Below are 17,885 nucleotides of genomic sequence, written 5' to 3'. Positions count from 1 at the left end.
CAGGAATTTTTGATGTGTATATTTGCCGCAGTCTGGCTGCAGCAAAATAACCGGGGGGTGACGAATAACTTCTGTAGATTGATGCAGCAGGAATAGGAGCCGTTTATTGTAGGGCAACAGAGCTATTTATACATTTTGCACAGCTTATCTTAATTAGCATAAACTAGATACATCAATCAACCAATAAGGAATCTCCACACTTAATGGCTCACTTTTGTTACTTCTCAAACCACTCCCTCTGACATTTTGCCAGGCACCATCCAGACTTGTTTACGAACTCTAACATTTCTCTGGCAAAATACCAGGTGTTATTTTTGACTTATTTACAGACCTTAACATATATTTATTTCCCAGATAACACATAAGGGAAGTAAGTTTAATTTTAACTGTATTGAATCTTAAGTCTTGCCAAAAAAGTCTATAAGTCATATGCAAAAATAAGTGAAACATTTTAGCATGGGTAGGAGTTTTCATTTTTTTCTCTTTACCTAGAAGAGATAATTAATATCAGAGACTTGAACAATGTGCTAGGAAACATGGGGATTGAACTCACCAAAGAAGAATTTGGAGAACTAGAAAGAAACCTTCTAGTTGATGGTAACTCAATTTAGATATTAAAAAAAATTCTTCATGAAATCTTGGTCTTGAAGGTTTTATTTATATCTCTGAAACATGTACTTTGTAATGATAAACTTGAAAAATATCAGAAAAAAATTTAGTCTAGAGTAAGAGCAAATCCTGACTTCATTTTATAAATTCATATAGAATGCAAAACATTTGACAAGATTGTTTCTAATACCATCTTTCACATTAATGAATGTTTAGGAAGCAGAATAAAAAGGTGGAGAAGGAAACAAATGGAGGGAAGCTGATATATATATATATATATATATATATATATATATATATATATATAGATTGATGAATGGCTATATGACTTTCCATTTTCTATATAGATTTCTGTATTCTGAATCACCCCCTAATACTATTGAAACTTCTCTCTAAGAACATCAGTTACTTATTATTTACCAACTGCATTAGACACATATAGATTTGTTACAGGGGTTCTTTGCTGTCTTTGATATTGTTGATAATTCTGACCTTGAAATTTTGTTCCCTTGGTTTTTGTGTTGTTCTCTCAATCTGGATTTTCTATTCCTCTCTGGTTTTTATTTAACATACTCTCTGGGAAATCTCATTGATATCCATGGTTTTACCTATCACCTATAGGTTGAAGACTTTCAAGTCTTTTTTTTAAACATAAACTCTCTCCTGGGTTTCTGACAGATATATCCAAATGTGTTTAGATATTCCCACTTGGATATTTCATAACAGACATCATTTTAGACATATTTTAAAAGGAATTTATTATTTCCTTTCCCATTCTCCTACTCCTAGATTCTGTCTTGTTTGTGCTATCATGATTTATTCACCTAAACTAGTTATGTGGAATTCATTTTTTTATTCCCCACTATTTCCTATCACTTACTATCTGGTCCACCTACTTCACAATGCCAGTTTTACCTCAAATACCACACATACATGGCTGAATGGATTGATGAATGGCTATATGAGAAAATAAGAATAGTAAAATGTTAATTGTAGAATCTAAATGATGGGAATATGGTCATTTATTGAACACTTCTTTCAACTTCACAGTATGTTTGTAAATTCTCAGAATAACCCCCTTTTTTAAATTACCACATATAAATCCATCAATGTCTTTCTGTCCTTTCTGCCACAACCAGATTTCAGATATTTTCATTCCTGGCTTTAGTTATTTTGATGGCTTTACAAAATGGCCATCAAAGTGAGCCATATAAAATGCAAATCTGACAACATTGTGTTTTAATTTAAAATCATTTATTGACTTTCAGCCATAAACTAAAAAATGAAAGTCCTTTAAAATGGCAATCAAGTTCTTTTATGATTTGAATCTTGTTTATCTAATCTACTGCTTTACCCTGAAATAATAATGAACTTTTATTCCATTATTTATAATGAAATATAGCTCACTTCCCCTTCATCTAATTAACTCTTACTAATTGCTTATCAGAGTTAAGAAAACCCTTTTCAGAAATATTTTCCTTAACTACTCAGATAGCATTAGATACTTCTTCTCTATTTATCCACAATAACTATGCATGTTCATGAACTTTCCATGTTTGTATTATAATTGTGTATTTACATTTATTTGCTTTTCTTGTCATTTTAATGTGAGCTTGAGAGTAAGGAAGGATATATTATTTATCTTTCTATATTCAAAACCTGGAAAAGTTTTTGGCATATTAAGTAGGCACTTCATAAATCTTGAATGAGAGGAGACAAATGACTGAGTAAATGAGAAAGTGAATAGACACTGATAAAGTGATTCCTAAAAAAATGAAGAACTGGGGGCTGGGGTTGTGGCTCGGTGGTAGAGTGCTTGCCTAGCATGTATGAGGCACTGTGTTCAGTCCTTAGCACCACATAAAAATGAATAAGTAAATAAAATAGAGATGTTGTGTTCATCTACAACTAAAACTTTTTTTAAAAAAACTTTTTTTTTTTTTTGGTCAGGGAATATTTATTTCTGGTATGCTTTAAGCACTTACCTGCAGCAATTCTGAGTGTCATGGAGAATCAATTTCTGTTTAGGAATAGACTAGAAAAAAAACTAATTGTTTTAATTTTTTACCAGACACCTCAGTCATAACACTTATGACATTACCAGAATTGAGGGTCTTCATAGAATTGACCTGCATTGTTGGTATTTTCTATCGTGTTTTTAAGGAAATATCATAATCCAGTAAGAAAATATTTTTCCCTGAGCCAGATGTTATAGTTCAGTTATCAAGGGCCAGTTTACTAATGTAGAATTAATTCTTGAAACTAAGAATTATACAATTAAAAGTGAACCTAAATTAAAAGTATAATAACAAACTTTGGCTAGGTTCTGAATCATAATTTTAAAATATTTTTCTCTTAATTTGTGTTATCTTATAGCTAAAGGGAAGTCTGATCTCAAATCATTGATGGATACAGTACAAGTTATTACAGGTAAGTAAGAAAATACTATAAATTTAAGATCCTAATTCTTTATACTAAGCTATATTTTTCTGTGATAAATATTTATCAATATGTTTGATATAATTCTATTGTAATCATTTGTCTAGTTTAAGAATTACCACAAAGTGAACAGTAAGCTTGTTGTTGGTATGACCAAAATATCTGACGTGAACCACTGAAAGGAGGAAAAATTTATTTTGGTACATGGCTTTAGGGGTTTCAGTCTATGGTTGGCTAGCTCCATTGCTTTGGGCTTGAGGTGAGGCAGAATATCATGGCGAAAGGGTGTGATTCGTGGCAGCCAAGAAGCAGAAAGACAGAAGAAGAAGAAGGGGAAGGAGAAAGAGAAATAAAAACAGAAGGAGAAAGGAGGTGGGGGGACAAAGGGAAGAAGGAGAGAGGGAGGGAGGAAGAGAGAGGAAGGAATTGTGGTCAGGGCCAGATAGAAGATAAACCATTTTAGAGCAGGCGCCTAGTGACCTGCTTCCTCTAGTTAGGTCCAATCTCCCAGTTGTTCCTTCACACATCAATGAAATAATCTACTGATAAGGTCAGATCCTTCATGATCCACTTCTTTCTCCAAAGCCCCACTTCTGAACATTGTTGCATTGGGGACAGCCATTTAACACATGAGATTTTGGGGGACATTCTGATAGACCCAACCTGATTTTCTCTTAAAATTGGGAGCCATCTCGCCACAAAGACATGAAAAGCTAATTTCGGTTTTACTATAAATTACTGCAAATTCTGAACCTGCTTGGAATGCCTGCTGGTGCCTTGAACTCACCCATGCCTGGCTCTCTCTGACCAGATAGCAACCCTCTCTGAAACTTTAGTGATACCTCATAAATCTTGGCCTTCTGTGGCTAGATAACAACCCTCTCTGAGGCTCTAATGACCTTCATAAATTCTGATGTTGGGGGCCAGCAAAAATGTAAACTAGCCTTTGTGTTATGCTCCTCAGAGTTTTGTTATCTGTAACCCTCCCTTTGTGTAACTTTCTGGGCTATAAAGCTGGGCTGCAGGAAAGCTGCAGTGCTGTCTTGTTCCCACGGTTTTTGTTGGGAGGCAGCCCGGCTGGTCGAAATCATAAGCTTGCTTTAATTTGATTTTAATTGGAGTCAGTGGTCTTTTCTTTCGTCCTGGTCTAACAATTTCAAATCCTATCCATAACACCATTTAACTACACCTACATCATGAAATAGAAGATTATCAGTAATCTATGAGACCCCTATATCATGGCATAATCACTTCCCCTTTACATTGGGAGGTAATTATAGTTGGCTCTCCTTATTCCTGGGTTTTAGATCCATGGATTGAACCATATTCAATAAAAAAACATTTGGAAAAAATTGTCTGTACTCAACAATTGCCATTATTCTTTAAATAATACAGCATAACAACTATTTTCATAGCATTTATGTTGTGTTTTGTATTATAAGTAATGTAGAGATAAACTAAGGGATATGGAAGGATGTGTGTAGGTATATGCAAATACTACATCATTTTATATAAGGGACTTAATTATCTGCAGGGTTTTTGTAAAATTTTAAAAAGCTTTTCATTCTTTTGATTAACATGTAAATAATTGCAAATATTTAAGAGTACAGTGCAATATTTTAACACATGTATACAGAATCTACTGATCAAATCAGTATTTGACATTTCTATCTCCTTATCACTTATGTTGGAGCCTTTGAGTTCCTCTCTTCTAGTTCTTCATAAAAATACAAAATAGGTTATTGTGAACTGTAGTCACCCACAGTGCTATGGAACACTAGAAATTATTCCTTTCATGTTTTGATACCCTTATCAAACATCCCTCTCTTTCTTCTCCTCCCCACTGCTTCCTAACCTCCAGTAATCATTATTCTTCACTCAAACCACTTCCCTTTTTAGCTCCTTCATGTGAGAGAGAACATGAAATATTTACCCTCCTGTGTCTGGCTTGTTTCATTAAACAATGTCCTCTATTTCCATCCATTTTGCTGCAAATGACAAGATCTAATCCTTTTTTATGGTTGAAAAATGTTCTATTGCATATGTATAGCACATTTCTTTTTCCATTTATTCATAGAGGTACCTAGGTTGATCCCATATCTTGGCTATTGTAAAATAGTGCTGTAGTTAACAGCAGTGGATGTTATCTCTTTGATGTAATGATTTAGTCATTGGGAGATTAAATCCCACTGAGTAGTGAGATTGCTGGATTCACGTGGTAGTTTGACTAAATTTCAAGGAAATTTTCATACTGTTTTTTATAATGGCTGTACAAATTTACACTCCCACCAAAATGTATAAGAATTCTCCTTTCTCTCTATCCTTACTGGCATTTGTTATTAATAACAATAGTTTTAAAATATAATAATAATAATTATAATTGGTCTTTTTGATAATAACCATTCTTGCTGGGGTGAGATGTTATCTCATTGTGGTTTATTAAATTGGTTATTCTTATTCATACATGACAGTAGAATCCTTTTTGATAAAATTATACAAGCATGGAATATATCTTACTCTACTTAAGACTCCATTCTTGTTTTGCATTACCCTGGTGATTAATGATGTTGAATATTTCTTCTTTTGAGAAATTTCTGTTTAGATCTTTGGCCAATTTTAAAATCAGATTATTTGGTGATTTTGGGTACATTTTGAGTTCCTTATATTATGAATATTAATCCCTTTTGGAATAATTAGTTTACAAATATTTTCTCAATTTTATAGGTTGTTTCTTAACTCTGTTGATCATTCCAATTGCTGTACAGAAGCTTCTCAGTTTGGTTCAATCCCATTTGTCTAGTTTGCTTTTGTTGCCTTTGCTTTTGGTGTCTTATCCAAAAAATCATCACCAATTACAATGCCTTGAAATGTTTCCCTCATGTTTTTTTTCTATTACTTTCTAGATTTGATTTTGGTGTATGGTGAGAGATTGGAGTCATTTCAGTCTTCTTCATATAGATAGATAATTCAACATGCATCATTTATCAAAGAAGCATTTTTCCAACACATGTTTTTGGTGGTTTTGTCAAGAATTAGTTGGCTGTAGATATGTGGTTTGATCCTCAGCATTGCATATAAATAAACAAATAAAATAAAATAAAAGATCCAGTGACAACCAAAAAGTATTAAAAAACCCCTACACTCTACCAAAAGACTATTAGAACTGATAAACAAATTCAGCAAAGTTCCAAGATACAAAATTAACATTCAGAAATCAGTAGCATTTTTTATACACCAATAATGAGCCTGTTGAAAAAGAAATCTCAAAGCAATCCCACTCAGAATAGCTATAAAAATTAAAATACCTAGGAATAAATTTAACTAAGAAAGCCAAAGTTGTCTGTATTTAAAATTACAAACACTGGTGGCAAGAACTTAAAAATGACACATAAAAAAGAAAAAAAATCTCCTATGTCCATGGATTGGAAGAAATAATATTTTTAAAATTTCCACACTACCCAAATCAATGTGTAGAATCCATGCAATCCCCATTAAAATATCAATGACACTCTTCATACAGAAGGACAAAAGATTTCAAATAGCTGAAACAATCTTGAAAAAAAGAAAAAAAATGGATACATCATAATACCTGGTTTCAATATATACTACAGAGCTAATAATAACCAAACAGAATCATACTGGCCTAAAAACACACAGACCAATGAAACAAAATAGAGATCCCAGAAATAAACCACATATCTACAGCCAACTGATTCTTGACAAAACCACCATTAGTCATTTTAATGGGCATGTAATAGTTTCCCACTATGCTTATAATTTTCATCTGTATTTCCCTAAAGATTAATGATGTTGATCAGCTTTTTTATATTTATTGGTTGTTTGGGTAATCATTTTTATAAAGTTCTGTTTATGTCCGTTTCCTATTTTTCTGTTTGAATGTCAGTATTTTACTTTTTCAAGTTTTTATATGCTGTCTTTTCCTTATAGTTTTTTTTAAATGTATGCTAGATAAAATTACATGTAGGTTATAAATTGCAAATATCTCACTAAACGTATTTACTTTTCACTTGAATTATACCTTTTAAGGAACAGAAGTTCTTATTGTTTATGTTCCTATTATTTATTATTATTCATGTATTTATGAATCAACCTTTTCTTATAAAGTTAAAGTGTTTGGGATCCTGTTTAAGAAATCCTAGCATACATCAAAGTAATTAAAAATATTTTCCTATTTTATCTTCTGAAAGCTTTATTATTTTATTTTTACATTTAGATGTATAATTCACTCATTTGATTTTTATATATCATGTGGGGCAAGAGTCACAAATCCATTTTTTCTAAGTGGATATTCAGCACCATTTAATAGCAAGATGATATTTCTCCACTACAGAATAAGGCCATCTTTTTCATAAATCAAAGACCATAAATGTAGTGGTATATCTGGACTTTTTAATCTGTTTCTTTGGTCTAATTATCTGTCTTTGCATGTATACTATGGTCGTAATGCCTTTTATATGTCCTTGTATATGAAGGGTAAAGTCCTCCAAATTTGTTATGCTTATTTAAGATTGTCCTGGCTATTCTTGACTTTTTAAAAAATATTTCCATTTACAGTTTATAATCAGATTTAAATTTTTCCCAGAAATTTTATCAGAGTTTTCACTGGATTTTTTAGATCCATTTACAGGGAATTAACAGCTTATAATATTGAGTTTTATAATTTGTGAAAATCATATGTGTGCTGGTACAATGACTCTGAAAAATATCACCATCCAATCTGTAGCATTTTCCAGTTTTCACTTCTAGATTCTCTCACCATTGCTGGTTCTAAGCTACAAATAATCTGAGAGAAGAAAAAAGCTAAAAAATTCCTGAATGAAGCAATCAGCTATCATGTGCTAAATTTAGGCTGTTGGCAAACCACCAAAAATGGTGCATTGCTACATTGATTTAGGTCGACTTAATTTTTCTCTTTTGTTAAATTATTCCTAGGCATTTCATACTTTTATGTAATTGTATATATATATATATATATATATATATATATATATATATATATACACACACACACACACACACACAAACACACACAAACACACACATACATGTTTTTTCTCATTTAATATTCTGATTATTGAGAGTATATAGAAATGCAGTTGATTTTATGTGTGTGTGTGTTTGTGTGTGTATGTGTGTGACAGAAAGAGTGAGAATGTGTGTGTTGTGTGTGTAGCTGGATGAGGTCTGATATTTTGTTTAGTATTTTTGCAAATTGGTTTGAAATGCACTTTTCCTATATGTTAATGTTCTTCGGTTTTAATATATTCTGGCCTCACATAATTAATAGAAAGTATTTCCTTTTTTCTCCTCAGGAAGTTTTTGTGTTTATTTGTATCATTCAGAGGTGAAATTCTCTAAGACTGATGATTTCTATATGGGAAAATTTTAAATGAGCTGTTCAGTTGTCTTAATATAAGGCTCAAGATTTCTGATATCATCTTTCATTATTGCTAAACGTATTTCTCCAGGATATCCTTTATTCTGAATATTCAAAGTACTTATATAATGTTCATAATATCTTCTTATTATCTTTATAATATCTATAGGATCTATATTGATGTCTCTTTTGTTATTAGAGTTATTAGTAATGTGTGTTTTCTCTCTTTTTTTTCCTTTTTCAGTAACTTTTTCCACTGTGTAGTTTAGCTCAAGAAAATCTCTAAGATTGCTGACATATAGGAAAAAAGAATAAAGCAGAAAATGAAGAGGAGAGTAAAAGGTGATGTAAATAAAATAGAATGAAAAAAGAAAGAATAATTATTATGGTAGAAAATTATGAAAATACCACTAAGTAAATAATAACAGTCATAATTTCCCCTACAATAGGAAGTTATAAAGGATAGGGAGCAATGAATATGACTCTCACTTCACTAGAGATGGCAACTACCACAGTGGGAGGAACATTGCTGGTCTCTGCAGAACATGTGGAAGAACAAACCAATTTAGATGTGAGACAGAGCAAAAAGTAAAATAAAACAGGAAGAAGCTGGATGTTGAAGTGTACTTTTGGTTCACACTGGGGCACCATGTAGGAATTCTGTGTGCCTGGCTTAACTCACCATGTCTAAAGCCCCAATCAGCTTTGGAGAAAGGGTTGGACATATGGTAATTGTAAACATTAAAATCTTCCCTTCCCAACCATCAAGGCAGGTGGTTGCACACCAAATCCATATCAAAGCCACCCATTTAGTGGATTTGTTTCATGCATTCCACTGACCATCTGTCTGTCCATCCGTCATCAGCTACTCATCATCTGAGTGACCCCTACTGAGCCGTCAGTCAATTCCAAGGCACTTTTTCCACCAGTGCTAAGTGAACCACAATTCTCATCTAATATTGATTGTTGTGATTCCTCCTGTTCAAGACAAAAAACAGCAGGAAGTGGAAAGATGGGAAAGAGGGAGGGACAGAGGAGGGTTGGTCAGCATTTTGCTTTGTTATGGTGCCCAGATTGGAAAAGTGCTCTGCCACAGGGTTGTATTCCCAGCAAGACATGTTTTCAACTCCAGCTTCTCCCTCACCTCTTCCATGGAGGTGTCCCATAGCTACTTCCATAGATTTACAGTGTCTATTATTTTTCAAAACCACCCACGTAGTTCAGAGGTCTGGGGTGTGTTTTTGTTGTAATTTTATTTTAAACATACACTTACTTGTTTTGGCTTTCATTCTTTAATTATGAGAAGTGTCAACAAGTTCTATTCTTCTAGGTCATTTATATCAGCTCTTCTGAGTCAAAGTGGAAATCATTTTCCTTCCAAGGACTTAACCTTTGTTTGATTGGATATTAACATTATAGCGTTTTCACAGAATTAATAGGAATATGGCCTCTATAATCAACACATTAAAATTTTTGAACAAGACTGGAGTGGCATCTAAATTAAATTATGATATTTCCCAATAATACCTTAGGGACTGGTGGGGCACAGAGACAGAGTTATTTCTTAGCTGCTGATTACAATAAACTACTTAAGTAGTGTATTGCTAATATAAGGCTTAAGGCTTCCATTCTCTCACAAATCACTGTTGCAAAGTTACTTTTTTCTGGGATTTTTGTGCATTTCATATGCAGTTTTAAATATATTAAGAGAAATATGTTCATAACATGTGCTTCTTGTCCTTTATTCTGCTATTGTTAGTTATGACTTCCTGTTAACTCTTCTCCTTGATAAATTCCACTGAAGACTTGCCCTCTTTTTCTCAAAGAACCACCTTTTGACTTTATTATGGTTTTCTAGTAATGTAATGATTTTCAATTTCACTAATTTCTCTTGCCATATGTGTGCTCTTCCATTTATTGTTTTGTTTATTGCAATGCTATTTCTAACCTAATTTAACTTTTTTTAAATTTTTTGACTTTTTGTTTTATTTTCTTAAGCAATGCTAATGAATAATTCTATATATTTCTGTGAAAGTACTGAGCTTTGTGTGCTCAAACCTATAGTTTGATCAATTTTGTCTTCATTTATTCCTAGCATTACTGGTATTTTTCGAGGACACTGACTGTAGATGAGTGTTCTGAATTTGCTAATGTGCCCACAAATGCCCCCATCTTAGTCTCTTTGTGTTCTCCTTCAGGCTCTTTGGGTCCGCTTTGGTGATGCGGCCCAGTGAGATCAAGTGGTTAAAGCCATGCGACATAGCAACACCCTCTACTTGGGTGTGGGACCCACTTTCCTGGCCATGTGTGAGCACAGCCACACCAACAGACACATGTGGGACTGGAAATGCTGCCGCTGGTGGGGACAACACTGGTGATCTTAATTTCCCTGCTGGGTGAGGTTAAGAGCCCTGGTCCTTGAGTCCTTCTGGGGGCCTGTTTGCCCACAACTGCGGCTCACACGGTGGTGCGTTGTCTTCCTCCTGTTTTCATGGACTTGTGGAGCGCTGCGTGGGTTAAGACCTGTGGGATAAGACAGCCACACATTTTCCAGTTTGCCCTCCTCTTACTTGGTTTTCTGAACATCTCACACAAGTTCTGTCTTCATAGGCTCCTGTTCCTCTCTGTTTGGGGACTCTTCTGTCGCAGGAGCAGTGAGCGCCCTCTGCAGGAATCTGGGCTTCACCGACTGGAAACGCCCCCTTCAGGGCATCAGAGTTCAACAGGCTCCGCTGTGCTCCCTTGGCTCACCTTGCTGTGTTCTCACCTTGCTGTGTTCCATAGAGTCGGGGGACTCGCTTTGCTGTGTTCCATAGAGTCCGGGGGACTCCCATGGGTGTCTTAGGGAGGCTGCTCTACCCATTGCAAAGTGGAGCTCCCAAGCTAATCCGAGGAGAGGACGCAGCCCTAAACCAGAAGCTGCGGGATGCAGACTACTGGAGGACCCCAGGGAGAACCATGTCACCCCTAGGGCTGGGGGTGGTGCTCATCCAGGCTGTTTGCAAGAACTCTTATGTGAGTGGCCAAATGCATTTATTAAGCAGCATATATTAGAAATTCAGTTTTGCATTTATAATTTTTAAAATGTTACCCATTTAGAGAAGTCTCCTCCTCCTCCTCCTCCTTCTTCACTTTGTGTCTTTAAAGTAAGACACTGCCCTCCTGACACCATATGTGCATGTACCCTACCAAGGTCCTCAGTTTTTGTGGGATGATTTTCAGGAACAAGCCACCTGGAAGTGGCTCCATGCAGAGATTGAGTTTGCATTTGGAAGCAATGTGCTCCCAGCTCTACCCACCTGGAACCTCTCATCCATGAAACAGGAATTATTCCTTCAGCTTCTTGATTTCAAAGCTTTGAAAAAGAGAAAAACATATATATATATATATATATATATATATATATATATATATATATTCATAAGAAAGGATGGATGGGATCTGCAAAACCCTATTATAATAGTTTTAATTAACCTAATGAAAATTGTTAGTGTACATTTTAAATAAATACAACACATTTTACTTTAAAATATCAAGGAATTAATTTTGAACAGTGCTATTGAGATGTAATTCATATGCCATAAAATACCTTGGCTTAGAAGGTGAAGGGTTTGTTTTATTGATTATAAGTAACTGATCTCCTTTCCTCTGTAGAGGACTTCTTACTGGATGAGGGCAGTGCCCACCACCCCCTACCTCACTCTGTCCCTTGACAGGAAGCATGTTCAAACCTTGCCTATGAAGCTAAATGTTCCTGATAATCCTGCTTAATTGACTCTAATGCCATTTGTGCTGGGATGGAACAGTTTCTCTAGTGGCCTTCACTGCAGGGAGGCTGAAGTAGCAGAGCAGGATTCTTCTTGGATTAGTTAAACAAAAATACCTTATATCTGTACCTTCCCTGAGAATGGTTTCTAGTCTCTTTCCCTGAAGGATGGCAGATACCATTCCCTTTCTGTGCCAGGTTTTGTTATTAAAGTTGAAACACCCCCTGAGATACTGGAAATAGTTTTGCAATATGAGAAAGGATTGATCTCTTTTTATGGTGTGAACACATCTACCATTCTCCATACTTTTAAAAGCAAGTTTACCCAGCTTTGAAGCCGTATTTCTACCCAGAACATCTTATCCCAGGAAACACAAGGGGCCTTACCATCCTTCAGGTGATAGGTGGTTCTAATTCTCAGTAGAACAGAATGGAGACACATTCCCCAGGGCTCATCTTCATGGACCATGAGTGCAATGGCCATTCCCCAGACAAGATGCCGCAGGACTGGGATGTGGGAATGAGGATCCTCCAAGGGCCCCAGTTCCTCCCAGTGGCATAGGGACTAAGAGTGGTCCTAAATACATGGCCCATTCCAATGTCCTTCACTGCCACCCTTCCCACGTCTTTAAGAAATGCGAACTCCAACATCCTTCCAATTCTGTGTTTAATATTCTGATGCCAGTTAGCTACTTTTTCAGCAAATCACTGTTGTGCATTTCTCAGAGTGACTTTAATCAGATGAACTGTTTTTCTCTTTCACCAGACCTCTCACCTGGGCTGTGTCAGGTTAAAATCAAGTGCTGCTCATTAGCAGGACTCTCTCTTTGCCCAAATCTGTGCCTCCAGCAACACTCAATATTGCACATTTTTCATTTTTTACATTTTTTCAATTTGAAAATATGTACCTGACAATTATTCCATGTATTCAAGGTCCACATGTGATGCTTTGGTAAATATTCCTGTGTTCACCTTGCATAACGATGACCATAGTCACTCTGTTAAGAACTCATCACTGATTTGCTGCCTGGGACACCTCCAGCCATGTTCGTTATCTCATTTAAAGTTCAGTGCTTTGACAAGGGTCTTCCATTCCCCACCATGGCACAGGTCCACATGGCTATACTCTGTTCCCCTCAGGCTGAATTTTGTGTACATTTTGTATATTCCATGGTAAGTGGTCAACCTGAGCTTCCAGAAGTCAGTTAAAGGCCATGATCATGAATGCTAGAGGGTCAGTTCCAGGACTTCCTCTTCCCCCCTAAGTAACATGGAAGCATAAACTGAGCCTCTGAGAAACAAACCAAGATACCTGCCTCCAGAGTCCATGATGTAAAGCCCTAAGTGTCTAAGAGCACCCACAGACAAGGTCAGGTTTTAGCAAAACCCCAGGAACCATACAGAGAAATTTAAACTCTCACACATTTGCAGGTTGGAGTGCAAAATCACACAGCAGCTCAGGGAAGGTTCTGGCAGATTCTCATGAAGGTAACCAGACAAGCACCTTATGATCTGTGTCCCCACATCCAGGTACATGCTGGAGAGTAATGAATGCATGTGAACACAGAAGCAGGTACCAAAACCTCAAGCAGCATTATTAATAGTACCTAAAAACTGGAATCAGTACTGTTACTTGGATATTATTCGAACATATTGTAATCCATTCACAAGATGAATTACAATTTGACATTTAAAACATGAAACTCTGACACATTCAAACAGAATAGGACCATCAGAGAAACCGAGATGGGTGACAGAATCAGGGTTTGAGAAGACTGTACCCTATCATGTGTGGGGTTCTTGACAGGTCAACTAGCCTGTGCCCACGAAAATCCCAGTTTGTGGTGTTAGGAGGGAGAGGGCTCCCTGGATGGGGAGGAAGGACAGTCTGGAGAGGGGAGTGCTCCCCGTGTGCCGGGTGGGTGCATGATGTAAACCTAGAACAGAGTCAGCACCTGCTCCCTGGAGGTCCTGGCATCCAGTGCTGGCCACTATCCTGCAAGGTGGCTGCTCATTGTCCTTGCTCCCTATGGTTCATGACCCGATGTCCAGGTGCTGCTGCCTTCATTGAGTTAGGGCTGACCCTCCAGTGGTGGAGATAACAGTGTGCACATCCATGGTTCATCCTCAAGGGCAGTTCCAAATGAGTCTCCAGGTTCACCTGGAGTCCCACCAGTGCTCACGCTGTAGGAAGCCAGCACTACACCATGAGTACACTCACATGGCCCTGTGGAGGAGCCAGGGAATCTGAGTCTCCTGCTCAAAGCCTTGTGGACCAGGAGCCTTGAAGTGAGATTTCCAGCCCCACTGAGCCAACCTCAAACTGTAAAGTTGGGACAGATCCAGAGATGAAGCCTCTGACCAAGGCCCGAATCCCTGAGCTTCAGTGGGGAAACCATGGCTGGGCAGTGCCCGTGGCTCTCTCACCTAACTCAGTCTGAGGGGTGTTCCTAGCTGGGTGGGAAGGGTGCACACTGTCTGTGAGTTGTGTGTCAGAAGCATTGTAAATAACAATGACCTACAATCAGTAGGTTTGTTCCTTAAAGTGCAATGAGTAAAAACTCCAAAATACATCTGTGTAGTGTAGGCTTAGAAAAAATGGGAAACTATATTAAAGGTAATAAAACCTGGGTTCCTCATATTTGGAAAAATTAGCTAAAAATAGGAAGGGGGAGGAGAAGTATGCTTTTATATTCTGGATCAAATTGGAAGAAAATATCTATCTTTATATGTGTATATATGTATACATAATACCAGTCTATGTAAATTATTTATTAAACTTACTACTCATCTATAAATACATGATAGGTATAATATGATTATAGGTAATGTATAATATACTGCATATTATACATTGTATGTGTATTGCATATTCCATGGTATATTTTAAGTCATAAATTATTACTATGCTGTGTATTGTCTGTGAATATACGTCCTTCTTTATGTAAGATAACAATAAATTATCAATGGAACTATTAAATATTCTCATCAATTTCTCATTAATATACTCAGGAATCATGAATATGGCTGTGTATTGTGAGTGCATATGCACACACCTGTCTGCTTAGAAGGCTTCCAAGCTTTGAAAGCTCAAGAGCAGTGAGCACACCAGTGAACAGAGGCAGATCTGTGAAATGTCTTCATTTAAAGGAAAAAGAGGTCTTTAGAGAAGAGGTGTTTTCCAGGAATGAGCAAGGCCATGTGTGGGCTTGGCTCTTGGGTCTTGTTACAAAGAAGGGAAGCTCTCAGACAGTGACATAGGAGGAAACTGAAGAGAGCTGGAGAGGTGCCTTCATGATCAAGTGTGGGACACACAGTGAAAATAACAAGATAAATACTCCATGGTCCTTCCTGACAAAGATTAATAATGAGTAATGTTTAATAATATTTGATAACTCATTATTAAAGATTTATAATGAGTAAAGCACCCTACACCACATGAGAGCAAACTCCTCCATACAATAGAACATGAGCAGACAAACAGGGAAGGAATCTAGAACTGTCACATGGAGCAATGTGCTCACAAGGTCTCAGATCATCCCCTACTATTGTGTCACACCTGTCCATGATGCATAGGTCTTCCGGACATCAGCTAGACCCACTGACCTCAGCACCCTTGGCTGATGGGAGGACACCATGGTGGCATGCCCCTGATACAGAGCACTGGAGCCTGCAGTCTCTGCTGTGGCCCCAACAAGAGGCCTCATTCAGGTCTAATCTCCAGGAACCTTCACACCAATTCTTGAGTGATGCTATATGCCTTCCCTGTGCTGCACACAGTTCACAGTTCAGCAATCTCTAGGTTATGAAAAGGCTAAGTGTTCCAGGGTAAATGAGAATGAAAGAATTGTCACTGAAGGCAGCCCAGACTCCTGAATTCTACATTGAATACAAGCACTAGCAGCTACAAAGGATGCTGTGATAAGGAGTGGCAGAACTGAGGTGGGGCAGGTGATGGCATCTGATCAATGGGATGTAATAGATGTCTTTGTTCTTGGGAAATGCAAATTCAATTATTTATTTAGGAGGAAAATATGAAGGCTTCAGGTATTCTCCAGTAGTTCACAATAACTGTGCGTGTGCATGGTGTGTAGCGTGAGTGTAAGTTTTGAGCACAATGAAGACCTTCCTTTACAGTTCTAGTCTTCAAACACTTCTGTGAGACTGGAATCACACCAGAATACACATTGAAAAATAGATAATGTACACATATGACCCTCACTTCAGGACCTCTGCTGCCCTTGGAAACAGAAGATTACCTCCTCCTGTGTGTCCTGTTCTGACACCACTCACTGTCCCTTCCCCCATAAGCACAGTCAACTCCCCTTGGTAACACACTGATGCTGCTGACCTTCATGCACACATAACTGAGCTTCATTCACACCTTCCAACAGCATGACTGCCACAACTCTGTACCTTATCTAAGAAATAGATGACCATGGGAGAGCTCTTAAAACCCACACACTGGATGCCTTCAAGAGCTGGGGAAGGCTGTTGATTCCCTCCCAAACCCAGAAAGAAGATGGACAAGAAAGAACAGATCTAGAAGGTGGGAGGCAAAGTAAATGCTCTGTGACCTGCAGAGACTTGAGAATTGGTTACCAGAGGAGAAAATAAAGCCCAAATTTCCACAACCCCAAATGAGATTAGGTTGGGGAACGGAAAAGGGGAGAGAGAGAGAGAGAGAGAGAGAGAGAGAGAGAGAGAGGAAAAAAGCACATAGGCTCCCCCCTTAACAATGTTTGGAAAGAAAAGTAGAAAAAAATTAAAATTTGAGAGGAAAATTGCTGTCCTTGAAGGAGACTGAGCAGGAGAAAACCAATCTGTAAATAGAAAGCCCTGATGGCACTGCGGTCATGGTGGGGAGTCCAGAGTTGAGCAGTGACCCCCTGAGATCAGCACAGCCTCTGCCCACCTTCAGACAGCAACATATTAAACCAGAACACCCTGCAGTGGGTTCTCTTAAAAACTTAGCTAGAGAAGACGTGTAGCTGGATCACTACTAGCTGAAAGTGTCTACGACCCCCTGCCCCTGACCAGGAACAAAGACCAAGGGGTGGAGCCGCCCACCTGGGAAGTGAGACCCAGGACTCCACTAGGCTGACCTCAGGTCCAGGCAGAGAAGGAGCAGAGGCCCACAGCTGGGGGAGGTAGAAGTCAGAGCTCAGATCTGGGCAGCAAGGCAAGTTAGGGCCTGAGCATAGGGAAGGGGCAGGGAACCTTAGAACAGCTGCCCAGGAAGAGTCTGAGTCATAAGAAACCTGGAGAGTCTGTCCCCCTGACCATGTGCCCACATGGGCCAAAGCTCAGAGAAGCTGCCTGAATGTCCACATAGAGGTGTGGATCCCAGATTGTGTCTGTGGCTGGGGAAAGCAGGGAAGTGGTGCCTGAGTCCCCACGGAGGTTAAAGTAAAAGTGTCCAGACCTTTACCACAGCCAGGGGGTCAGTTAAGGCCGAAATTTGCCTTGGACAGGCAGTGAGAAGCCTCAGCCATCAGCCTGAACCTTGACCACACCTGTTCGGATGCTTGTGGAGACAGTGCATGAAGTGCTGCATACATAGCATGTGTTAAGCGTGTCTGAGTGGCAAATCAGTGCCTCGTGCTAGGCATGTGAGTGGTAAACTACTTACCACATAGGCACAACCCTGGGTGTGAGGCTGCATGTTGCAGT

The 17,885-nt window shown here is 37.9% G+C and overlaps 1 protein-coding gene across 1 annotated transcript in view; it reads left to right on the top strand.

Annotated features, from left to right (window-relative positions):
- The window catches only part of LOC144255880 (EF-hand calcium-binding domain-containing protein 13-like), a 162,866-nt gene extending 150,649 nt beyond the window's left edge, over positions 1 to 12,217 (top strand). Inside the window, 2 exon segments of the mRNA XM_077800932.1 lie at positions 11,231 to 11,461; positions 12,101 to 12,217. Of these exon segments, the coding sequence (XP_077657058.1) occupies positions 11,231 to 11,461; positions 12,101 to 12,217 (348 nt within the window).
- The last annotated feature ends 5,668 nt before the right edge of the window (positions 12,218 to 17,885 follow it).

The sequence above is a fragment of the Urocitellus parryii genome, chromosome 1 (genome assembly GCF_045843805.1).
Source record: "Urocitellus parryii isolate mUroPar1 chromosome 1, mUroPar1.hap1, whole genome shotgun sequence".
In the NCBI taxonomy this organism is placed as follows: domain Eukaryota; kingdom Metazoa; phylum Chordata; class Mammalia; order Rodentia; family Sciuridae; genus Urocitellus; species Urocitellus parryii.
Note: the sequence above shows the minus strand (reverse complement) of the source record. Positions and strands in the feature narration are given on the sequence as shown.